At 45.2% G+C, this 26,453-nt stretch overlaps 1 protein-coding gene across 1 annotated transcript; it reads right to left on the bottom strand.

Annotated features, from left to right (window-relative positions):
- Positions 1-4,040: 4,040 nt before the first annotated feature.
- RETN (resistin) lies at positions 4,041-6,060 on the bottom strand. The gene is made up of 4 exons (XM_049875798.1): positions 5,999-6,060; positions 5,682-5,815; positions 4,581-4,658; positions 4,041-4,252 (listed from the first exon to the last, which is right to left on the bottom strand). The coding sequence occupies exons 2-4, from the start codon at positions 5,803-5,805 to the stop codon at positions 4,116-4,118; spliced, it is 339 nt and encodes a 112-aa protein (XP_049731755.1). The 5' UTR covers positions 5,806-5,815; positions 5,999-6,060; the 3' UTR covers positions 4,041-4,115.
- Between the last annotated feature and the right edge of the window lie 20,393 nt (positions 6,061-26,453).

Below are 26,453 nucleotides of genomic sequence, written 5' to 3'. Positions count from 1 at the left end.
TATACGTAGAAAACCCCAGAAACCCCATAAGAAAATTACTGGAACTAATAGTGGCAGGGTACAAGATCAACACACAAAAATCAGTTGGGTTCCTCTACACGAACAGAATGAAGGGATTGGTTTAGAGTGGGCACATGACTCAGGCCTGGCCAATCAGAATCTAAGAATTGGCATAGGCGAGGGAATTTGAGCCAGGCCTAACCAATGAAACACAAGTCTGGGACTTTTGTTGGATTAACCAGAAAAAGAGGCATTCTCTCTCTCTTTCCCTCCACTGGGGCTACTATACTGGAAGGATGTAAGCCTGAAGTGAATTCAGCACTGAGTAAAACAAAGCTGCAGTATGATGGATTGCTTTTGTGTGACCTTTCTAGCCATGGTTTTGTAACTCCCATCCAGGTGATTGAGTGGGACTGTGCAGATAGGATAATTGTAGCCCACCAAAGGGATTGATTGGTTTTGCCATCCCACTGGGCTTGAAGTGAGCCATCCCAGAGGCAGGAGAAAGAAGACCCCACCACCAACAACGAAGAATGCCCAGAAGCCAGGATGTCCTTTGGACCTGGGATCCCTACACTGAGAAGCTCTTGAACCCAGGAGACAGAGAGCGAGCTGTAACCCTGAAGATGATAAGTGGTGACAGGAGTAATCCGGCAGCAGAGACTTGACAGCAGAGACCTGGCAGTAGGAAATGGCATGGTGGGCTTCCTGGCCCATGGAGTGAGAAAGCTGAGTGCCTTTGGGCAGAGGCCGAGGGCCAGGGAGAGGCGTGTCTGTGAGCACGGCTGAGAAGAGGCTGTCCTGATGGAAGAGCTGTGTCCTGAGTGTTCCTGAGCCTGAATTGTGTTACTTCCCTAATAAACCCCAAAATCATGAGTATGGTCTGTGAGTTCTGTGTGGCCATTGCAATGAATTATCAAACCCAGCAGAGAAGTAGACAGTGCCATGGAACAGACAGTTGGTGTCAGAATTGGTAAAGATGGCGGACAGAGGAGGCATGTCTGACTTCCACACCGTGGAAATCAGCCTTGGGGTGTTGATCTTGATTCTTCTTCCCCTTTGTGAAGTTAGAGGAGGTCACACATCGCCCCCAACCCGTTTTTACAAAAGCTGAGGAGTTTAAGTCCTAGAGACATCACTTGAAACTCTGGACTCAGCCATACCTGAACTTGTTATTCTAACCCTGGGCCTCTCAGTTATACACTCCAGAAACTTTCGTATTTTTGCTTAAGCCACCTTGAAGTGGGGCGTTATAGATTGAATTGTGCCCTCTCAAAATGTTTGTCAACTTGGCTAGGCCATGATTCCCAGTATTATGTGGTTGTTCTCCATTTTGTGATATGATGCAATTATCCTATGTGTTGTAAATCCTAACCTCTATGCTGTTAATGAGACAGAATTGGAGGCATTTATGTTAATGAGGCAGGACACAATCTGCAGGATTAAGTTGCATCTTGAGTCAGTCTCTTTAGAGATATAAAAGACAGAAGTGAACAGAGAGATCTCCTATCACCAAGAAAGCAGGTAACTGAAGTTGAAGAGATAAGGAGCACAGGAAGCAGAGCTACCTCAGTCTCAAAGGGTGGGGCCACAACCTCTGGGGTCTCAAAGAGTGGAACCACTGCCTGCTGGGTCTCAAAAGGTGGGGCCACGTCCTCCTAGCTTTCAAAGAGTCAAATCTTCACCAACTCAGTTCCAGAATGTTGCCAGGGAAATAGGACCGGATCCGCTACCCAAAGCTGAGGGGCAGGGCCGTCATGCCCAAAGGCCAGAAGAATGGGGCCTGCCAGGGCCGAGGGGGTAGGGTCACCACTCAGACTGACTAGGAGAGTGGGGCTGCCCAAATTCAAGGGAGCAGAGTTGCTGTCCCAGTGGGCCTGGAAGGTGAAGCTAAAGCCCAGAGCTGAGGGGCCTCCACCCAGAATCCAGAGTGTGGCCAACACCCAGACTCTGGAGGGCAGGGACATTGCCTAAATGATCTCAGAGAACAGAGGATTGTTCTCAAGGCTTGAGGGTAGATGTAATGTGCTCTGCTGGGTTTTGGACTTAGTTGGTGCCTGTTATCCCTTCTGTCCCTCCGATTTCTCCCTTTTGTAATGGAAATGTCTACCTTGTGTCTGTTCCACCATTGTACTCTGGAATCAGATAACTCATATTCTAGATTTCACAGATGAAGAGGAATTTTGTCCCAGGATGGAATTTGCACTTGGAGTTGATTTAAAACTTGGGATGATATGCTGGGATTAATGTGTTTTACATGGAGCAAGGACATGAATTTGGGGAACCAAAAGTGAAATGTTATAGATTGAATTGTGTCCCCCCAAAATGTGTGTCAATTTGGCTAGGCCATGATCGCCAGTATTGTGTGGTTATCCTCCATTTTGTGATCTGATGCAATTATCCAATGTGTTGTAAATTCTAATCTCTATAATGTTAATGAGGTAGGATGAAATCTACAGGATTAGGTTGTATCTTGAGTCAATCTCTTTTATGATATAAAAGAGAGAAGTGAGCAGAGAGGTGAGAGACCTCCACCAAGAAAGAGGAGCCAGGAGCTGAGTGCATCCTTTGGACCCAGGGTCCCTGCACTGAGAAACTCCTAGACCCAGGGGAAAATTGATGACAAGGACCTTCCCCCAGAGCTGACAGAGAAGGAAACCCATCCCCTGGAGCTGGCACTCTGAATTCAGACTTCTAGCCTCCTAAACTCCAGCAGCTGCAACCAAAAGAATCTTGGCCTCCAAAGGTAGCTGAGCAGTTGGCAAATGAGAAAACAAAAACTTGAGGAGGTTCACTTGTCCAAGGTCACCTAAACAGTAAAGTGTGACCTCCAAGTCTGTACTCTGGTACAAAAGGATGACCATGTTGGAATTGAGGACTCTGAGGCAGCCTTCTTGAGGTCCAGATACAGAGACAATTGAGTGGAGCTTGGAGACAAAGGACATTCACACCAGGGTCTGTGGACAAGGGAGTGCCCCTTCCTCTAGTAAGCAAGAGAGGGGCCAGCAAGACCCTGACCCACCCTCTCTGGTCCTGGTCACATTTGTAATTCACCCCACTCTGTGGCCCACAGTGGGACCAGGAGAGAGGACCTGGAAGAAGAATTCCCCATTGGGGTCTGGGTGGGCTCCACGGGCACCACGAGTGGGAGAAAACACTGTTCATGGCCACCAGGATCAGACAGGTGCCTGGGCCATCATAGGAGGTGGTTGGCAGTGGGAGATGGATCCAAGACAACCTGAATAGGGTCCCACCCTACAACCCACTCTCTAGCCCCTGTGACATTTGAGCTGTGATATTTGAGTTTGTGGTCCTTTTCAAAACTAGGCACTAAGGGGTTCTGAAGTCAGTGTCTGCATCTCTCGGGGGCTGGATTTTAAAATTCCTGGGTCAGGATTCCTGGGGATCTGAACCTGAATCACCTGCATTTGTATCCACAGGGAGGCAAGGGACGTTGAAGGTGTTTCCTGCTGCTTCTCCTACTCCTTAAAAGTCTCTGATACTAGTGGGGAGTGAGGGATAGGGGCTCAGAGCTGGGTGCTAGGGAATGATTCTGGGCTCCATCCCAACCTTGGGGCTGCTGGGGCTCTAGGCCCCGAAGTTTTAAGGAGCGGGTTCCTGTCTGGTCCTGTACGTGGACTGACAGAGATCCTAAATGAAACTTCATTGTGGGGGCGGGAGGGGATAACTACTTCCTGGGAGGCCGGAGATCCGAGGGTGACCATCGAGGTGGCATCAAAGGTAAGACCCACTTCCCCTCCTGAAGGTGGCATGAGCCCTGAGTGGTGGAGCCATTACAGGAAGTTGGTGCCCCATTATTGGAGGTAGAGGTGAGGGACAACATGGGAGGAAGGGGGTGGAGCCATTACAGGAAGTTGGTGCCCCATTATTGGAGGTAGAGGTGAGGGACAACATGGGAGGAAGGGGGCTGGGGCAGAAGAAAGCGTCTGCCACCCCCAGCATCTTCCTAATGACATGAGATCAGCCCCCTCCCCTCAACCCCACAAAAGAAACCGAGAAGCTCACACATCCCTTACATCAGCACTTAGTTTATTTCCAGCCCCACCCCTCCGAGACCTGGCCCATTCCCCCGCCGGCGCTGCACATGCGCGAGCTCATTTTGAGAGCAGCATGCGGCAGCAGCGTGCTGTAGTCCAGTCCATGCCCTGGCACTGGCAGTGGCACGTGGTCTCTGCACGCACGTCCCATGAGCCACAGCCGTAACCACACGCGCAGCCAGTGACGGCGAAACCTGCGGGTAGGAATGGAGTAGGAGGCTTGGACCCGGAGCTGGGGCGGGGATGGGGATCAGGGTCCAAGTGGCAGGAGACTCCCACACCAGGGGGTCGAATGCATGGGGGTAGGCGGGCAGGGAGTCCGGCGGCCGGGGGCCTGGACACCAGTGACATAAGCAAATGGGGTGCTGGGGTTGGGGTGGGGGTGGAGGCTGGGGGTTCAGACACAAGAAACCTAGGGAAGTAGCGGCGGGGACCCCACAGGCCTAGAGAGATATAGTCTGGACATGGGGTGGAGGAGTGTCCCAAGAGGCTTGGAAAGGGGCACCAGCATTCAGCACTCACCTGCTGGGCAGGTGGCCAGATCCCCCCTGGAGGTCACGCTTTGGCAGTCCAGGTGAAGGCCGTTAAAAGCCTCAAGAACTGCAGGAGGGACAGAGGAGGGAGGGGCTTTGAGACCAAGCTGCGCCTCCCTTGTCCTCATGCTGACTGGCCCTGGTGGTTTGGAACTGGGCAGGGGGTCAAGAAAACTCCCCTAGGGAAGGCCTGGGTGGTCCAGGCCCTGGGGAGAACCCAGATGATGGGGAGCCCACCGCCTCCCAGGATCTTCTATCTTTACCTGCATTGAGTCAGCTCGGATTTGGGGGTGATAGCTGGAGTTAGAATTGGGTTTGGGTAGAAGTTGGGGTTTGGTTTGGAGGTGTGGTTACAGGTGGGACTGGGTTGGGTTTAGGAGTCCCTGGGTGGTGCAAATGATTAACATACTCTGTCGCTAACTGAAAAGTTGGAGGTTCAAGACCCCTCAGAGGTGCCTCAGAAGAAAGCCCTGGTGATCTACTTCTGAAAAATCACCCGCTGAAACCCCTACAGAGCACAGCTCTGTATTGATACACATGGGGTCATCATGTGTCAGAATCGATTCAACAGCAACTGGTTAACTGGTTTGGACTGGGTTTGGGTTTGGGTTTGGAGTTGGAGTTGGTGTGTAAATTGGTGTTGGCATTGAAGTTGGGCTGGATATTGGAATTTAGTTAGGCTTGGGTTTGAGGTTAAGGTTTAGTTGGGTTTAGGCTTGAGATTGAGGTTTGGTGGGGTTGGGACTGGGTTAGAATTGAAGTTGTGGTTGAGTTTGAAGTAGAGGTTTGGTTGGGGTTGGGGTTAAAGTTGTAGTTGGGTTTGAGGTTAAGGGTTGGTTGGGTTTGGCCTTTAAGGCTGAGGTTTGGTTGGAGTTGAGACTGGGTTGGGGCTGAAGTCATGGCGGGTTTGAGATAGAGGTTTGGTTGGGGTTGGAACTGGGTTGGGCTTGAGGTTAGGGCTTGGTTAGGGTTGGGTTTGAGGTAAGGGTTTGGTTGTGGTTGGGTTTGAGGTTTGGCTGGGATTGGGGTCAGGACAGCATCAGGGATCAGAGGGGCTTCCGAGGCAGAGAGAGAAGTGTGGAGTCCTCACTTAGGGAGATGGTGCCTCTCTGGATCTCCTGATCGATGGCTGCATCCACAGGACACCGGGACTCGCCAGACACCAGCAGCCCCAGGACAGGGAGGAGGAGGAGGAGGAGGAAGACAGCCTTCATCCTGGAGGTGCTGTAGGAGGGGAGGAGCCAAGAGACACACCACTGAATCAGCCCCTTCCCATCCTGGGGAGGCTCAAGACCACAGAAGAGGTGCGGTCTGGACCTCTGGGTCCCTGTCAGGCACCAGGGCTGGAGGTCCAGCTTTGTCCCCAACCCTGCGCTGGGTTTGTGGGCAGGGGCTGCTGTCACTTACCCGTCTGTGGACTCAGCAGACCGAATCTGGGACACGGATTCCTGAGCCCTGCTACAATGGCCTCCCCTTTTAAGGCCTCTAGTGTGGGGCTTCCTGTCTTGGCTAATAAGTCCCTCAGCCCCCTGGCCCTCCCTTCCCACATCCGGGGCCAAGAGGAGGCCCCTAGAGCTGACTCAAGGGGCCCAGGTGCAGGAAGCTCTACCCACCTTTCAGCCACAGCCTCCCCCCTTCGAAAGGAGGGCCCTCCCTTCCCAAATTGGGGGTGGACAGGTCCAGGAGGAAGCGCCCGGGAGATAATCCCAGGAGCAGGTAAAGAACTGGGGTCCTGATGCAGGGATGGGAGCTGCACCCATGACAAAAATAACATCCCTATGTGGAAACCAGGAGCCCTGGTGGTACAGTGGTTAAGAACTATGACTGCTAACCAAGAGATCAGCACCTGCTCCTTGGAAACCCTATGGGGCAGTTCTACTCTGTCCTATATGGTCTCTCTGAGTCAGAATCGACTCGATGGCAACAGGTTTATGCGGGAACTGCATACCATGTTCATAGCCAGTTGCCTATCTACAATAGATAAATGGATCAATAAAAATGTAGTTTATTCCTTCAATGGAATACTCAACAGCAAGGATTGGTAAACTACACTCGTGGACCAAGTCGGGCCCACCATCTGTTTTTTTTTTTTTTATATATAAACAGTCCACCAGCTAAGAATGGTTTTTACCTTTTTCAATGGTCGGGAAAAATCCAAATAATAGTATGTAGTGACCCAAGAACATGATATGAGAGTCAGACTCCACCCATAAACAAAATTTTCTTGGAACATAGTCACACCCATTCATTTACATATTCTCAATGGTTGCTTTTGCATTTTAGCAGCAGAGTTGAGGAGTTGTGATAGAGACCCTCTGGCCTGCAAAGCCAAATACATTTAGTATCTGGCCCTTTGCAGAAAAAAATTTGCAAAGCCCTGATCTGCAGTAATGACTTTGAACAATGTGTCTCACCAACCTAATGTTGAGCAAAACAAGCCATACACGAAAGAGACCATGCCACACAAATCCATTTCGAAAAAAATGCACACAGCAGTTGAAACTAAGCTAAGCTGTTAGAAAGAAGGATGGAGTTTCCTGGGGGGTGAGGGAGGGTAGAGCTGAGAAAGGTGCACAAGGAAGGCTTCTGGGGGGGTCAGTGATATTCCACTTCTGATCTGGATGGATGCTGCCTTACGTGAGTGTCTTAGTCATCTAGTGCTGCTTTAACAGAAATACCGCCAGTGGATGGCATTAACAAAGAGAAATTTATTTTCTCCCAGTCTAGTAGGTTACAAGTCCAAATTCAGGGCGTCGGCCCCAGGGGAAGGCTTTTTCTTTCTGTGGGCTGTGGAGGGAGGTCTTTGTCCTCAATCTTCCTTAGTCACGGAGCTTCTCAGGCGCAGGCACCCCAAGTCCAAAGGATGCGCTCTGCTCCTGGTGCTGCTTTCTTGGTGGTGTGAGGTCCCCAACTCTCTGCTTGCTTTCCTTTCCTTTTATCTTCAGAGATAAAAGGTGGTGCAGGCCACACCCCCAGGGAAACTCTCTTTTGGATGAGGGAGGGGACCTGAGTAATCCTTCTAACCACAGGCAGAGATGATGACACATAGGAAAATCACAAAATGGAGAACAACTACACATGGCCTAACCAAGTTGACACATATTTTGGGGGGACGCAATTTAATCCATTACAGCGAGTGTGTAGACTTTGTGAAAATTTGAGCTGTACATGTAGATTTGGGCACTTTTCTTTACGCACATTGTATTTCAATTAGAAGTCGTATATCTGTGTGTTGTTGTTAGGTGCTAGTTGAGTTGGTTCCAACTGAGAGTGACCGCATGTACAACAGAACAAAATACTGCCCGGTCCTGCACCGTCCTCACAATCACTGTTATGCTTAAGTCCATTGTTGGAGCCACTGTGTCACTACATCTCGTTGAGGGTCTTGCTTTTTTTTCACTGACCCTGTACCTTACCAAGCATGATGCCATTCTCCAGGGACTGGTCCCTCCTGACAACATGTCCAAAGTATGTAAGACATAGTCTCACCATCCTTGCTTCTAAGGAGCATTTTGGCTTTACTTCTTCCAAGACATATTTGTTTATTCTTCTGGCAGTCTGTAGTATATTCAATATTCTTTGCCAGCACCATAGTTCAAAGGCATCAATTCTTCTTCAGTCTTCCTTATTCACTGTCCAGCTTTTGCATGCATATGAGGCAATCGAAAATACCTTGGCTTGAGTCAGGCGCAACTTAGTCCTCAAAGTGACATCTTTGTCTTTCAACACTTCAAAGAGGTCTTTTGCAGCCAATTTGCCCAATGCAATGCGTCTTTTGATTTCTTGACAGCTACTTTCGTGGGTGTTGATTGTGGATCCAAGTAAAATGAAATCTTTGACAACCTCAGTCTTTTCTCTGTTTATCATGATGTTGCTTATTGGTCTAGTTGTGAGGATTTTTGTTTTCTTTATGTTGAGATGTAATCCACACATCCATATGTGTGTGTTTATGTATGTGTGTACGTGCATGTACATGACTACAGGTAGGTGGATAGGTGCTTTCAAGCCAACTTCAACTCATGACAGCCTTCTGGACGACAGAATGAAACGTTGCCCGGTCCTGTGTCATCCTCATGATTCCCGGCATGTTTGAGTCCATCATTGCAGTTATTGTGCCAGTTCATCTCACCAAAGGTCTCCCTCGCCTTTTCTGGCCCTCTGCTTCACCAAACATGATGTCCTTCTCCAGTGATTGATCCCTCCTGATGACGTGTCCAAAGCAAGTGAGTCAGACAGTGTTTTGTTGTGATCCATAAGATTTTCATTGGCTGATTTTCAGAAGTAGATCACCAGGCCTTTCTCCCTAGTCTGTCTTAGTCTGGAAGCTCTGCTGAAACCTGTCCACCGTGGGTGACCCTGCTGGTATTGGAAATGCTGGTGGCATAGCTCCCGGCATCGCAGCAACATGCAAGCCCCCACAGTATGACAGACTGACAGGTGGTGGGTGTATGTATGTATATACGTGTGTGTGATGAACAATCAACAACCAAAGAAACTACAGTCAAGAAATCAAACGATGTATTGCGTTGGGCAACTCTGCTGCAAAAGGCCTCTTTAAAGTGTCAAAAAGCAAAGATGTCACTTTGAGGACTAAGGTGCGCCTGACCCACACCATGGCATTTTCGGTCACCTCATATCCATACGAAAGCTGGCCAATGAAAAATGGAGATTAATGCATTAGAGCCTTAGTCCCTGTGGACTGCCAGGAGAATAAACAAATCTGTCTTGAGAAAGTACAGCCAGAATGCTCCTTAGAACCAAAGAAGAGTTTAACATCATAAGTAAAGAATGTCTGCCACAAGCATTGTGCTCTTTTAAAGAACTATCTATGTGGGATCAAACTGACAACCAATCAGTCAATTCTGATTCTGGCTGGTGAATTTGAACTACCAACCGTTTGGTTAACAGGTGAGCTCTTAACTACAGTGTCACCAGGGCTCCAAACTGACAACAGCAACTAAAAAGTTTAGATAGAAAGTTTAGGGAGGAGCGAGTTTATGTTAATGGGAGAGGAACAGTTTGAAAAGGAGGATGAGAATGGTTGTACAACTTGAAGTATGTTGAGTTGGTCTATGTTCCGTTGTGTATATTTTCAACAACAACAAAAATAGTTTTTTTAAATGCTCCTTAGAAGCAAGGATGATGAGACTTTGACTTGCTTACTTTGGGCATGTCATCTGGAAAGACCAATCACTAGAAAAAGACATCATGTGGGGTAGTAGAGGGTCACCAAAAACAAGGGAACCTTCCATGAGATGGTTTGACACTGTGGCTGCAACAATGAGCTCAAGCATACCAAAGACTGTGAAGATAGGGCAGGACCAGGCAACGTTTCGTTACGTTATACATTAGGTCTCCATGAGTTGGAGCTGACCCGAGGACAACTACCAAAACAACAAATACGTATGTATATATATGTGTGCGTGCACATGTATACATGTGTGTGCGTATACATGTGTGCATGTATGTATATACGTGTGTGTGTGTGTGGCATATGTGTGTGTGCATGTATATGTGTTGTTAGGTGCTGTTGAGTCGGTTCCAATTCATAGTGACCCTGTGTACAACAGAACAAAACACTGCCGTCCTCATAATCGCTGTGTTTGAGCCCATAGTTGCAGCCACTGTGTCAATCCATCTCCTTGAGGGTCTTCCTCTTTTTTGCTGACCCTCTACTTTCCAAGCATGATGTCCTTCTCCAGGGACTGGTCCCTCCTGATAACATGTTCAAAGTACATGAGATGAAGTCTCACCATCCTCGCCTTTAAGGAGCACTCTGGCTGTACTTCTTCCAACACAGATTTGTTCATTCTTCTGGCAGTCCATGGTATATTGAGTATTCTTTGCCAGCACCATAATTCATATATGTGTATGTATGTATATACCACCAGTTGCTTTCAAGTCGACCTGACACATGGCTATCCCATGTGTGTCAAAGCAGAACCTTGCCTCATAGGGTTTTCGATGGCTGATTTTTCAGAAGTAGATCACCAGGCCTTTCTCCCGAGGTGCCGCTGAATGGACTTGAACCTCTAGTCTTTCATTTAGCAGCTGAGTGTATTAACTGTTTGCATGACTCGGGGACTGCATGTATGTATGTGTGTGTGTATGTCTATGTGTGTATACATATACACACATGTATAAATCCCAGTGTTAATACAACAATGCCCACAGGGCCAACCCGTGAGCCGTATTTATTCAACACATACTATGCCATCAGATACTGTGCTAAGCACTGTGCACGTGGCAGGGAGCAGATGAGCCTGTCCTGTCCTTGTGCAGTTTGCCCTTGTCTGTCTCTGAGTCAAATACCTGTGTCATGTGTGCCCTGAGGAAAAGAACCCAGTTCTATGGGAACTTCTGACATAAGACTCTGGCCCCAAGCGGAGGAATTTGGAAGGTTTCTGTGGAGGAAGTGTCAAAGAAAGAAATTGATAGCAGATAGCTGGCTTTGGGAAACCCTGGTGGCATAGTGGTTAAGAGCTATGGCTGCTCTCCAAAAGGTTGGCAGTTCAAATCCACCAGCTGCTCCCTGGAAACTCTATGGGGCAGTTCTACTTTGTCCTATAGGGTCTCTATGAGTTGGAATTGACTCAATGGCATCGGGTTTGGTTGGTTTTGGTTTTAGCTTGCTTTGATTTTTGGGGGTTTTTCCCCACAAAACCAAATATTCACTTTAAAGAAATCTCTGACCAAAATCACTCTGCCAGCAGCTTTCTTTTACTCAAAGTTGCAAATCCTTTCTTTCCTATTTGAAGCCAGAATTGATAAATTTGAATCTCAAAAGATATGGCTGACTGAAGGGGCCTAGACTATCTTGTGGACTGATGTACGCTGTACGCTGATCTCAGTAAAAGGGAAAGGCAGGGTTCAATCAATCATGTTAAGATTAGCCAATGGTAGATCTAAGATAAATAACAAGATATCAGAAATGGACAGTGTCATAAAGGGCTGAGGAGCAGGTTTGAAACAGTAGAAGACAGAATCTTTGAAATTGAAATCAAACACTTGGATACAACTCTGAGGAAAAATCAGAAAAAAGAATGAGAAAAAATGAAGAAACCCTGAGAATTATGTGGGATACAATCAAAAGAAAAAATTTGCGAGTGATCAGAGTTCCAGAACAGGGAGAGAAAATGGAAAATACAAAGAGGATCATTGAAGAATTGCTGACAGAAAACTTCCCTAATATCATGAATGATGAAAAGCTGACCATCCAAGAAGCTCAATGAGCCCCATATAGGATAGACCCCAAAAGAAAAACACCAAGGCATATCATAATCTCACTCACTAAAACCAAAGACAAAAAATCCTGCGAGTAGCTCGAGAAAAACGAAAAGTCACATACAGAGGAGAAACAATAAGACTGAACTCTGATTATTCAGCAGAAACCATGCAAGCAAGAAGGCAATGGGATGACATATATAAAACCTTGAAAGAAAAAAAATTGCCAACCAAGAATAGTATATCTTGCAAAACTTTAATCCAAATATGATGGTGAAATTAGGGCATTTCCAGATAAACAGAAATTAAGGGAATATGTAAAAACCAAACCAACCTACAAGAATTATTAAAGGGAGTCTTTCAGTCTGAGAACAAACAATATCACATCCTGAATCCAGGATGCAAGATTGTACCAGCCAGATACCAATCTAGGAAATGAACCCTCAAGGACTATCCAAAACCAAAACACTTGCAACAGGGAAGCAGAGAGGTTAATCTGTAAATGACAACAACATCAGAACAATAAAAGAGGGAGTAAAAGCTATAGGTATAGAACTTTCTAATGGAGAAGATGGCAAGGCGGTACCAAGTAATAATAGACTGGTTCAAACATAGGAAGATGAGGGTAAATTTCAAGGTAATCACAAAGAAAGTTAACCTACTCATCAAAATAAAGAAGAAAAACATAAAGTCTCAATAAAAACGAAATGAAAAAGAAATCCACAAACAAAAGGAACTCAGCACTGGAGAGTAAGAGGAACAAAGAAAACATTAGATGAATCTGTGAAGCATCTCATAACATGGATGCATGTGGAAGACGTTATGCTGAGGGAAATAAGTCAATCACGAAAGGACAAATATTGTATGAGACCACTACTGTAAAAACTCATGGAAAGGTTTACATAAGAAACAATATTTGATGCTTACTAGTGAGGGGAGGAGTGGGGATGGAAAAACACTTAATAGACAAAAGATAAGTGGTAACTTTGGTGAAGGGTAAGGTGGTACACAATACTGGGGAAACCAGCACAACTTGTACAAGGCAAGGCCATGGTAGCTCCACAGATACATCCAAACTCCCTGAGGGACCAAACTGCTGGGCTGAGGGCTGTGGAGACCATGGTCTCAGGGAACATCTAGCTCAACTGGCATAACAGAGTTTATAAAGAAAATGTTCTACATTCTTCTTTGGTGAGTAGCGCCTGGGGTCTTAAAAGCCTGTGAGCGGCCATCTAGGATACTCCACTGGTCTCACCCCTTCAGGAGCAAGAAATGATGAAGAAAACTAAAGGCAAAAGGGAAAGATTAGTCCAAAGGGCTAAAGGACCACACCTACCATGGCCTCCACCAGACTGAGCCTAGTACAACTAGATGGTGTCCAGCTACTACCGCTGACTGCTTTGACAGGGATCACAATAGAGGGTCCCAGACAGAGCTGGAGAAAAATGTAGAACAAAATTCTAACTCAAAAAGAAAGACCAGACTTGCTAGCCTGACACAGACTGGAGAAACCCTGAGAGTATGGCCCCTGGACACCCTTTCAGGTCAGTAATAAGGCCACTCCTGAGGTTCACCCTTCAGCCAAAGATTGAACAGGCCCATGGAACAAAACAAGACTAAAGAAGCACACTAGGGAGGTGGGGGGTCAAGATGGCGGACTAGGTAGACGCTACCGCGGATCCCTCTTGCAACAAAGACTCGGAAAAACAAGTGAATCGATCACATACATAACAATCTACGAACCCTGAACAACAAACACAGATTTAGAGACGGAGAACGAACAAATACGGGGAAGCAGCGACTGTTTTCGGAGCCTGGAGCCAGCGTCCCAGTCAGGTAACCTTGGCGCTGGGCTTAGGTCTGGGCCCAGGGGAGCTGAACTCAGAATCTTGTGATGGCACAAACAAGGGGCGCAGCCCTACCCACCTGAACTGACCCTGGGAGGGGGCCCAGCCAGTCTGCATGGGCGGCGTGGTGACGCGGCTGGTGGGAGAAGTCCCCGGGAGGCAGTGACTGGTTTTGGAGCTGGGAGTGCAGTGTCCCAGCCGGGAAACCTTGGCGCTGGGCTTTTGACTGGGCGCTGTCACGGCGCAAGCAGGGGGCGCAGCCCTACTCCCCTGAACTAACCCGGGGAGGGGGCCCAGCGGGTCCGCGGGGGCGGCGTGGCAACGCGGCTGGCGGGATGAGAAGTCCCCGGGAGGCAACGACTAATTTTGGAGCCGAGAGTGCAGCGTCCCAGCCAGGGAACCTTGGCGCCGGGCATTTGACTGGGCGCTGTCACAGCGCAAGCATGGGGCGCAGCCCTACTCCCCTGAACTAACCCCGGGAGGGGGCCCAGCCGGTCCACGGGGGCGGCGCAGTGAAGCGGCTGGCGGGACGAGAAGTCCCCGGGAGGCAGCAACTGATTTTGGAGCCGGGAGTGCAGCGTCACAGCTGGGGAACCTTGTCGCTGGGCTTTGGACTGGCAGCGGAGGATCTGACCGCGGCTTCAGCGGGCCAGACCCTCGGGGGCAATCTCCACACAGCCAGCACACATAGGCCACACGCCCCTCGGGAATCTCAGATAAAATAGTCATTCCAAGCAAGATAAGCAACTTTGGCTATATTCCGAGGTGCTGCTCTCCTATTTCTCTGAACCCTCCCCCACCCTTCCCAGGCAGCTTCATTAACATTGGAATTTCCTGAGCCAGAGGGAGAACGGCTCCGGCTCTGCGGTGGCTTTGCTTCCCCCCCTCCGCCCTTTTTTTTTTTTTTTTTTTGGTCTTTTCCTAACTCATTTTTCCGGCCTGAGAGAAGGAACCACAAAAAACCCCGGGACCAAAAATCCATCCCTAACTGGACTAAAAACACAGAACCAGCTACAGCCAAGCATATATGATCCAAATCTCGGACTTTCATCCTTACAGGGAACAAGGTGGCGGTTATAATCCAAAGGCAGTTCTGATAGGGATCTGACTGCATTTTTTTTTTTAGCGGATTTTCTGGAAAAACAAGTTTCCCAGGTCTGATATCTCTGCTTATTCAACAGAGCCCTAACTGACCCACAACAGGGAACTGAGAGCTGAAGCTCCCCCCCAGACCACCTAGCCTCTTGCCTTAGGGGTCTAAGGAGGGTGACATCTATCAATCAGTAGAGGTACTTGCATTGGGGGCCTAAGGTACAGCTGCAGTGGCCTCCCACCAAGGTGCTATAGGAATAGAGACACACCTACCTCACTGACACTTGGGGGAAGCCTGTCAGCATCCTGCCCCCCCGGAGGGTGAACCCCAGCTGCTAATATAATCTGGTGCACACAACTATCACCACTACTTCTCGAGGTGGATAGGTGTTAGGGTGCAGCACACACCTGATGACCCAAAATCAGATTCTACCCAAGAATAGTGAATAGACTCAGGCATATATATCTGGCAACAGCCCAAACCAGCTGGCAATATGTCATAAGTAAGTCAAGGGCTACAACAAACAAGACAGCACAATCTAGTAGCCCATCCACGTATGTTGAAAGAAAACAAAACAAGATAAGACTCAGTGAGCAATTGTAGAATAAACCACTACTATATCTTTTTTTTTTATATCTTAGTGATGGCTCGGAGACAGCAGGCGATATCAAACCACATAAAGAAGCAGACCACGACAACTTCTACAACCCCCCAAACAAAAGAATCAAAATCTTTCCCAAATGAAGATACAATCCTGGAATTATCAGATACAGAATATAAAAAACTAATTTACAGAATGCTCCAAGACATCAGAAACAAAATAAGGCAAACTGCAGAAAAAGCCAAGGAACACACTGATAAAACAGTTGAAGAACTCAAAAAGATTATTCAAGAACATAGTGGAAAAATTAATAAGTTGCAAGAATCCATAGAGAGACAGCATGTAGAAATCCAAAAGATTAACAATAAAATTACAGAATTAGACAACGCAATAGGAAGTCAGAGGAGCAGACTCGAGCAATTAGAATGCAGACTGGGAAATCTGGAGGACCAGGGAATTAACACCAACATAGCTGAAAAAAAATCAGATAAAAGAATTAAAAAAAAGCGAAGAAGCCCTAAGAATCATGTGGGACTCTATCAAGAAGGATAACTTACGTGTGATTGGAGTCCCAGAACAGGGAGGGAGGACAGAAAACACAGAGAAAATAGTTGAAGATCTGCTGAGAGAAAACTTCCCTGACATCATGAAAGACGAAAGGATATCTATCCAAGATGCTCATTGAGCCCCATTTAAGATTGATCCAAAAAGAAAAACACCAAGACATATTATCATCAAACTTGCCAAAACCAAAGATAAAGAGAAAATTTTAAAAGCAGCCAGGGAGAAAAGAAAGGTCACCTTCAAGGGAGAATCAATAAGTTCAGACTACTCAGCAGAAACCATGCAGGCAAGAAGGCAATGGGATGACATATACAGAGCACTGAAGGAGAAAAACTGCCAGCCAAGGATCATATATCCAGCAAAACTCTCTCTGAAATATGAAGGCGAAACTAAGATATTTACAGATAAACACAAGCTTAGAGAATTCACAAAAACCAAACCAAAGCTACAAGAAATACTAAAGGATATTGTTTGGTCAGAAAACCAATAATATCAGATACCAGCACAACACAAGGTCACAAAACAGAACATCGTGATATCAACTCAAATAGGGAAATCACAAAAACAAATTAAGATTAATTAAAAAAAATGCTCATAACAGGGAATCATTGAAGTCAATATGTAAAAGATCACAATAATCAAAAAGAGGGATTAAATACAGGTGGCATAGAACTGCCATATGGAGAGTGATACAAGGCGATATAGAACAATACAAGTTAGGTTTTTACTTAGAAAAATAGGGGTAAATATTAAGGTAACCACAAAGAGGTATAACAACTCCATAACTCAAGATAAAAGCCAAGAAAAACATAATGACTCAACAAACATAAAGTCAAACACTACGAAAATGAAGATCTCATAATTTACTAAGAAAAACGTCTCAGCACAAAAAAGGAAGTGGAAAAATGAAATTGTCAACAACACACATAAAAAGGCATCATAATGACAACACTAAACACTTATTTATCTATAATTACGCTGAATGTAAATGGACTAAATGCACCAATAAAGAGACAGAGAGTCTCGGACTGGATAAAGAAACACGATCTGTCTATATGCTGCCTACAAGAGACACACCTTAGACTTAGAGACACAAACAAACTAAAACTCAAAGGATGGAAAAAAATATATCAAGCAAACAATAAGCAAAAAAGAAGAGGAGTAGCAATATTAATTTCTGACAAAATAGACTTTAGACTTAAATCCACCACAAAGGATAAAGAAGGACACTACATAATGATAAAAGGGACAATAGATCAGGAAGACATAACCATATTTAATATTTATGCACCCAATGACAGGGCTGCAAGATACATAAATCAAATTTTAACAGAACTGAAAAGTGAGATAGACCTCCACAATTATAGTAGGAGACTTCAACACACCACTTTCGGAGAAGGACAGGACATCCAGTAAGAAGCTCAATAGAGACACAGAAGACCTAATTACAACAATCAACCAACTTGACCTCATTGACTTATACAGAACTCTCCACCCAACTGCTGCAAAGTATACTGTTTTTTCTAGGGCACATGGAACATTCTCTAGAATAGACCACATATTAGGTCATAAAACAAACCTTTGCAGAATCCAAAACATCGAAATATTACAAAGCATCTTCTCAGACCACAAGGCAATAAAAGTAGAAATCAATAACAGAAAAACTAGGGAAAAGAAATCAAATACTTGGAAACTGAACAATACCCTCCTGAAAAAAGACTGGGTTATAGAAGACATCAAGGAGGGAATAAGGAAATTCATAGAATGCAACGAGAATGAAAATACTTCCTATCAAAACCTCTGGGACACAGCAAAAGCAGTGCTCAGAGGCCAATTTATATCGATAAATGCACACATACAAAAAGAAGAAAGAGCCAAAATCAGAGAACTGTCCCTACAACTTGAACAAATAGAAAGTGAGCAACAAAAGAATCCATCAGGCACCAGAAGAAAACAAATAATAAAAATTAGAGCTGAACTAAATGAATTAAAAAAAAAAAAATAGAGAACAGAAAAACAATTAAAAGAATTAACAAAGCCAAAAGCTGGTTCTTTGAAAAAATTAACAAAATTGATAAACCATTGGCTAGACTGACTAAAGAAATACAGGAAAGGAAACAAATAACCCGACTAAGAAACGAGATGGGCCACATCACAACAGACCCAACTGAAATTAAAAGAATCATATTAGATCATTACGAAAAATTGCACTCTAACAAATTTGCAAACCGAGAAGAAATGGATGAATTCCTGGAAAAACACTACCTACCTAAACTAACACATTCAGAAGTAGAACAACTAAATAGACCCATAACAAAAAAAAAGAGATTGAAACGGTAATCAAAAAACTCCCAAGAAAAAAAAGCCCTGGCCCGGACGGCTTCACTGCAGAGTTCTACCAAACTTTCAGAGAAGAGTTAACACCACTACTACTAAAGGTACTTCAAAGCATAGAAAATGACGGAATACTACCCAACTCATTCTATGAAGCCACCATCTCCCTGATACCAAAACCAGGTAAAGACATTACAAAAAAAGAAAATTACAGACCTATATCCCTCATGAACATAGATGCAAAAATCCTCAACAAAATTCTAGCCAATAGAATTCAACAACATATCAAAAAAATAATTTACCACGACCAAGTGGGATTTATACCAGGTATGCAAGGCTGGTTTAATATTAGAAAAACCGTTACTGTAATCCAGCACATAAATAAAACAAAAGACAAAAACCACATGATCTTATCAATTGATGCAGAAAAGGCATTTGACAAAGTCCAACACCCATTCATGATAAAAACTCTCACCAAAATAGGAATTTGAAGGAAAATTCCTCAACATAATAAAGGGCATCTATACAAAGCCAACAGCCAACATCACTCTAAATGGAGAGAGCCTAAAAGCATTTCCCTTGAGAACGGGAACCAGACAAGGATGCCCTTTATCACCGCTCTTATTCAACATTGTGCTAGAAGTCCTAGCCAGAGCAATTAGGCTAGACAAAGAAATAAAGGGCATCCGGATTGGCAAGGAGGAAGTAAAATTATCTCTATTTGCAGATGACATGATCTTATGCACAGAAAACCCTAAGGAATCCTCCAGAAAACTACCGAAACTAATAGAAGAGTTTGGCAGAGTCTCAGGTTATAAGATAAACATACAAAAATCACTTGGATTCCTCTACATCAACAAAAAGAACACCGAAGAGGAAATAACCAAATCAATACCATTCACAGTAGCCCCCAAGAAGATAAAATACTTAGGAATAAATCTTACCAAGGATGTAAAAGACCTATACAAAGAAAACTACAAAGCTCTACTACAAGAAATTCAAAAGGACATACTTAAGTGGAAAAACATACCCTGCTCATGGATAGGAAGACTTAACATAGTAAAAATGTCTATTCTACCAAAAGCCATCTATACATACAATGCACTTCCGATCCAAATTCCAATGTCATTTTTTAAGGTGATAGAGAAACAAATCACCAGCTTCATATGGAAGGGAAAGAAGCCTCGGATAAGCAAAGCATTACTGAAAAAGAAGAAGAAAGTGGGAGGCCTCACTCTACCTGATTTCAGAACCTATTATACAGCCACAGGAGTCAAAACAGCCTGGTACTGGTACAACAACAGGCACATAGACCAGTGGAACAGAATTGAGAACCCAGATATAAATCCATCCATATATGAGCAGCTGATATTTGACAAAGGCCCAGTGTCAGTTAATTGGGGAAAAGATAGTCTTTTTAACAAATGGTGCTGGCATAACTGGATATCCCTTTGCAAAAAAATGAAACAGGACCCATACCTCACACCAAGCACAAAAACTAACTCCAAGTGGATCAAAGACCTAAACATAAAGACTAAAACGATAAAGATCATGGAAGAAAAAATAGGGACAACCCTAGGAGCCCTAATACAAGGCATAAACAGAATACAAAACATTACGAAAAATGACAAAGAGAAACCAGATAACTGGGAGCTCCTAAAAATCAAACACCTATGCTCATCTAAAGACTTCACCAAAAGAGTAAAAAGACCACCTACAGACTGGGAAAGAATTTTCAGCTATGACATCTCCGACCAGCGCCTGATCTCTAAAATCTATATGATTCTGTCAAAACTCAACCACAAAAAGACAAACAACCCAATCAAGAAGTGGGCAAAGGATATGAACACACACTTCACTAAAGAAGATATTCAGGCAGCTAACAGATACATGAGAAAATGCTCTCGATCATTAGCCATTAGAGAAATGCAAATTAAAACCATGATGAGATTCCATCTCACTCCAACAAGGCTGGCATTAATCCAAAAAACACAAAATAATAAATGTTGGAGAGGCTGCGGAGAGATTGGAACTCTTATACGCTGCTGGTGGGAATGTAAAATGGTACAACCACTTTGGAAATCTATCTGGCGTCATCTTAAACAGTTAGAGATAGAACTACCATACAACCCAGAAATCCCACTCCTCTGAATATACCCTAGAGAAACAAGAGCCTTCACACAAACAGATATATGCACACCCATGTTTATTGCAGCTCTGCTTACAATAGCAAAAAGCTGGAAGCAACCAAGGTGTCCATCAACGGATGAATGGGTAAATAAATTGTGGTATATTCACACAATGGAATACTACGCATCGATAAAGAACAGTGACGAATCGGTGAAACATTTCATAACATGGAGGAACCTGGAAGGCATTATGCTGAGCGAAATTAGTCAGAGGCAAAAGGACAAATATTGTATAAGACCACTATTATAAGATCTTGAGAAATAGTATAAACTGAGAAGAACACATACTTTTGTGGTTACGAGGGGGGGAGGGAGGGAGGGTGGGAGAGGGTTTTTTACTGATTAATTAGTAGATAAGAACTACTTTAGGTGAAGGAAAGGACAACACTCAATACATGGAAGGTGAGCTCAATTGGACTGGACCAAAAGCGGAGAAGTTTCCGGGATAAAGTGAATGCTTCGAAGGTCAGCGGAGCAAGGGCGGGGGTTTGGGGACCATGGTTTAAGGGGACTTCTAAGTCAATTGGCAAAATAATTCTATTATGAAAACACTCTGCATCCCACTTTGAAATGTGGCATCTGGGGTCTTAAATGCTAACAAGCGGCCATCTAAGATGCATCAATTGGTCTCAACCCACCTGGAGCAAAGGAGAATGAGGAACACCAAGGTCACACAACAACTTAGAGCCCAGGAGACAGAAAGGGCCACATGAACCAGAGACCTACGTCATCCTGAGACCAGAAGAACTAGTTTGTGCCCGGCCACAATCAATGACTGCCCTGACAGGGAGCACAACAGAGAACCCCTGAGGGAGCAGGAGATCAGTGGGATGCAGACCCCAAATCCTCATAAAAAGACCATACTTAATGGTCTGACTGAGACTAGAGGAATCCCGGCGGTCATGGTCCCCAAACCTTCTGTTGGCACAGGACAGGAACCATCCCCGAGGACAACTCATCAGGCATGGAGGGAACGGGACAGTGGGTAGGAGAGAGATGCTGATGAAGAGTGAGCTAATTATATCAGGTGGACACTTGAGACTGTGTTGGCATCTCCTGTCTGGAGGGGGGATGGGAGGATAGAGAGAGTTGGAAGCTGGCAAAATTGTCACGAAAGGAGAGACTGGAAGGGCTGACTCATTATGGGGAGAGCAAGTGGGAGTACGGAGTAAGATGTATATAAACTTATATGTGACAGTCTGACTTGATTTGTAAACGTTCACTTGAAGCTCAATAAAAGTTTAAACACACACACACACACACACAAAAAAAAAAAGCACACTAGCCCTGGGTCAGGGACTGGAAGGTAGGAGGGAACAGGAAAGCTGGTAATAGGGAACCCAGGGTTGAGAAGGGAGAGTGTTGACATGTCATGGGGTTGTTAACCAATGTCATAGAACAATGTGTGTACTAACTGTTTGCTGAGAAACTAGTTTGTTCTGTAAGTCTTCATCTCAAGTTCAATAAAAAAAGGAAAAGAAGACAAAACAAAAAAAATCAACTTTGTTGCTTCAACTTATGGCAACCTCATGTATAACAATAAAACATTGCCTGGTCCTGGGCCATCCTCACAATCATTGGTATGTTTGAAGGCATTCATCATTGGGGTTGTTGTTTCAGTCGTTCTCATGGAGGGTGTTTCTCTTTTTCCTTGACCCTCCACTTTACCAAACATGATGTCCTTTTCTAGTAATTGATCATTCTTGTTGTCCTGTCCAAAGTATACAAGAAGTGGCACCATCCTTGCTTCTAAGGAACATTCTGGCCGTACAGTCTACCCTTTGTATCTGTGAGTTTCACATCTGCAGATTCAAGCAGCTGAGGCTCGAAAATATTCGGAAAAAAAAAGTTTCAAAAAGCAAAACTTAAATTTGCTGATCCCCAAGAACTGCGCTGAATCCACGCGAATGAAGCAAAGTGTAGGCATCCCCTGCTGTAGCCTCCCGCCATCTCACAGATGCTCAGTCTCTCTCCAGCATCCGTTTGACCATTGCTTACCTCCATCTCCTTCCTTTGTGTGCACCCTTTGTGTCTGCACAGAAAGGGCTCCTAAAAAGCAACAAAGTGGTCACAGCAACCCCTCAAAGGCTAAGAGGGGACCTCGAGGAGAAAATAAGTCTTAGATCTTATGAAAAGCCACTTGTCTCTTGCCAAAGTGGGCCACAAGGTCAGCAAGAAAGAACGGGCCATCTGCACAATAAAGCAGAAAGAACTTGAAATTCTTGAAAGTGTTAGCGCTGCCCCTACAATAGCAAAAATGGCCTCTCTGGGTCGTGATAAAACCCTTGCAAAGACTGAGAAAGCTTTAAGTGTTAAGTGTAAGCATGAGCAACTATTGACACAGCATTTCCATTGTATCAGGTATTGTAAATAACAAAGATGATTTAAAGTATACGGAGGATGTGTGTAGGTTACATGCAAATACTACGCTACTTCATATAAGAGACTTGGGTGTCCTCAGAATTTGGTATCCGCAGGGGGGTCCTGGAACCAGTCCCCCATGGACACTGAGGGACAACTGTACTTCCTCCAAGACAGATTTGTTCATTCTTCTGTCAGCCCATGGTTTAGTCAATATTCCTAACCAACACCATAATTCAAAGGCATCAATTCTTTGTTCTTCTTTTTTCATGTCGAGCTTTTTCACATGCATGTGAGGCGACTGAAAAGACCATGGCTTGGGTCAGGCGCATCTTAGTCATCAAAGGGACATCCCTGCTTTTTAACACTTTAAAAAGGTCTTTTGCAGCAGATTTGCCCAATGCAATACATGGTTTCATTTCTTGACTGCTGTTTCCATGGGCGTTGATAGTGGATCCAAGTAAAATGCAATCCTTGACACCTGCGATTACTTTGCCATTTATCATGATGTTGTTTTTCAGTCCAGTTGTGAGGATTTTCAGTTTGCTGGTTCAGTTGTAAGGTATAATTTCCCTACAATAAAATGCACCAATCTGAAGTGTTCCATGTGATGCTTTCAGACAACTGTACACACACTGCACGAATGTTCTGTTTTTCCCAAGTATTTTTTTTAATCGAGTTTATTAAGGCGTAAGTTAAAAACAATAAAATTCACCTTTTTGAGGAAGCTCTGTGACAAATACGTATAGTCATATAACCACCACCACCAAATCCTTACCATTTAAATTATAATTTGAAAAAACAAGAGTTTTCAAAAGACACGAGGTGGTCTCTCTGTCCCCTGCAGCTACTGAAAGAGACAGAGAAGGAGGAAAAGAAATAGAAACAGAAAGAGCAAGAGACAGAGTGACATGAGACAGAAAAAAACAGAGACAGAGGGAGAAAAAGAGACAGAGGAAGACAGAAAGACAAACACAGAGACAGAGACAAGAGAGAAACTGAAAGAGACCAAGACAGATACAGTGACAGAGAGACAGAGATAGAGAGACACAGAGAGAGGAATGATCTTTCTGCTTCCACAAAGGGTCTCTCCATACAGTTGAACTTTGTAACTATTTGTAGCCGTTACCAGCTTGTTACCTTCTCTGCTGATACACATCTGTCCTTGAAGTGGTATTTGAACAAAAGAAGCTTGTCCTCCATCCTGTGAAAACTGACACCCTCTTCCCCCATGAAGCAGATGCTTCTGATTGGCCTCCTTCCCAGAGGATAACTTGTTGCCCTGTTGACAATGTCCTGAGGACAGGTGGCTTTGCTAAACCAGGAAAGAATCCTCGACACTTTGTTCCTCTCCAGGTGAGGGACGGAGCATAAAAAATAAGCACCTTTTGTGGGAGCCATGGTTTTTGAGGAACATCCAGCTCAGTTGGCATAACACAGCTTATAAAGAACATGTTCTACATTCTACTTTGGTGAGTAGCGTCTGGGGTCTTAAAAGCCTGTGAGTGGCCATTAGGATACTCCATTGGTCTCACCCCTTCGGGAGCAAGGAAGAATGAAGAAATCTAAAGATACAGGGGAAAGATTTGACCAAAGGACTAATGGACCACATCTACCACCACCTCCACCAGACTGAGTCCAGTAGAGCTAGATGGTACCTAGCTACCACCTAGCTACCACCACTGACTGCTCTGACAGGGATCACAATAGAGGGTCCCAGACAGAGCTGGAGAAAAACGTAGAACCAATGTCATAGAACAACGTGTGTACCATTTGATGAGAAACTAGTTTTTTCTGTAAACCTTCACCTAAGGTACAAAAAAAAAAAAACACCTTGGATGCTGCCACATTTCTTCAGGAAGCGCGGGAGTGTTTGCGTCAGCAGTCCCACCCACCGGGAATCCACCTTGCAGAATGAAGTGTGAGGAGCTGCCAGCAAACAGGCCCAGGGAGGACAGGGGTGGCTGTGCCCTGGGGCAAGACCTTGAGGTTGGATGGTGGAAATCATGGCATGCACACATCAGGTGGCCATGAGTCAGAACGGACTCGGTGGCAACAAACAACAAGTTGTTGAATGCTTAACCCTGTGCTGAGCAATATACACACACAACCTCACGTAATCGCCACAACCACCCAGTGAGGAAGCTGTGACTATTGTTTCCACCTCACAATAGGGGACACTGAGGAAGAGAGTAACTAAGCAACTTGTCCAGGGTCACGAAGCCCTGTGTGGAGGATCCGGGATTTGAACCCAGGCGATCTGGGTTTCAGCATCAAGAAGGGGACAGGGGAGGGTTCCCTGGATGGCCATGACCACCATCCCAGCTTTCCTTTAAAAAACAAAAGTATTATTTTAGGAATATTGATGTGGCTTTTTTTTTGATTCCCTGGGTGGTGCAAACAGTGAATATGCTCAGCTGCCAACCAAAATGTTAGCAGTTTGAGTCTACCCAGAGGCGGGTCAGAAGAAAGGCCCAGCAATCAGCATCCCCAAATCAGTCGTGGAAAACCCTATGGGGCACAATTCTACTCTGACACCCACGGGATCACCCTGAGTTGGAGCTGACTGGATGGCAACTGATTTGGTGGTTTTTTTTTTTTTTCTTCTTCTTTCAGATTCTTTTAAAGGAATGATAAGCAAAGTATCTTTGCCCTAAAAAAGAATTCAAGAATAGAAAAGTCTGTAAAATAAAAGCTCCCCCTTGGAGTAACCAAGAAAGTAGGGAAAGGAGGCATTTAGAAAGTAAACCACACCACTCCCCCTAATTGAGGAACTGTGAGTGGACTATAATGGGGGGTGCCGTGCGTCTGGCCGCAGCTTCCTGAAATAAATTTGCCACCCCCACCCCTCAGCCTCAACCAAGTGCCTCAGCCCTCCTCCCTGAATGATCAAAACAGCCCAGCATGATTAGGCCCATTTCACAGATGGGGAACTGCAGGCCTGGTAAGGTTGCGCCATTTTCACTATGTCTCATGGCCATGTAGGATTCCGATCCAGACTGGCCTGATCCAAAGTCTTTACTTGTAGCCAGTGCTTTCTCCCACTCACACCACGGGGGGTACACATACCAGGGGGTGCACAGAGTGGGGAGGGTGTGTGAGGGCAAAGTCTGGGGGGCGAGCAACAGCTTCCCGGAACCCCTCTCCACCTAGCCCATCTCCTGGAGCCCTGCCCACCCGGGATGAGCTGTCTCCCCAGCCTCTCCCTGCCCCACCCTCCCTCCCAACTCTGCCAGGGCATCTAAGGAACTCAAAGGGCACAAAGGCTGAAGGAAATTCAAGGTTGGTGCAGTGATTATTCACAAGGAAGCCAGCGCCCCATTCCTGGGATCAAGTCCCATCTCGGCTACTTACTAGCTGTGTGATCTTGGGCAAGTGGCTGAGCACTGCTGGGTCTCAGTTTCCCCATCTGTAAAATGCAATCATCATTAGTGATCGCCTTACACAGTTGTGGAGCCCTGGTGGTGTGGTGGTTAAGAGCTACGGCTGCTACTCATAAGGTTGGCAGTTCAAATCTACCAGCTGCGCCTGGGAAACCCTATGGGGCAATTCTACTCTGTCTTATAGAGTCGCTATGAATTGGAATTGATGGCAATGAGTTTGGAGTTTTTTTTTTTTTTTACAGGGTTGTGGTGAGGACTAAATGACT

This window comes from Elephas maximus, chromosome 3 (assembly GCF_024166365.1).
Source record: "Elephas maximus indicus isolate mEleMax1 chromosome 3, mEleMax1 primary haplotype, whole genome shotgun sequence".
Lineage (NCBI taxonomy): Eukaryota > Metazoa > Chordata > Mammalia > Proboscidea > Elephantidae > Elephas > Elephas maximus.
This window is presented reverse-complemented; position numbering and strand designations above follow the sequence as displayed.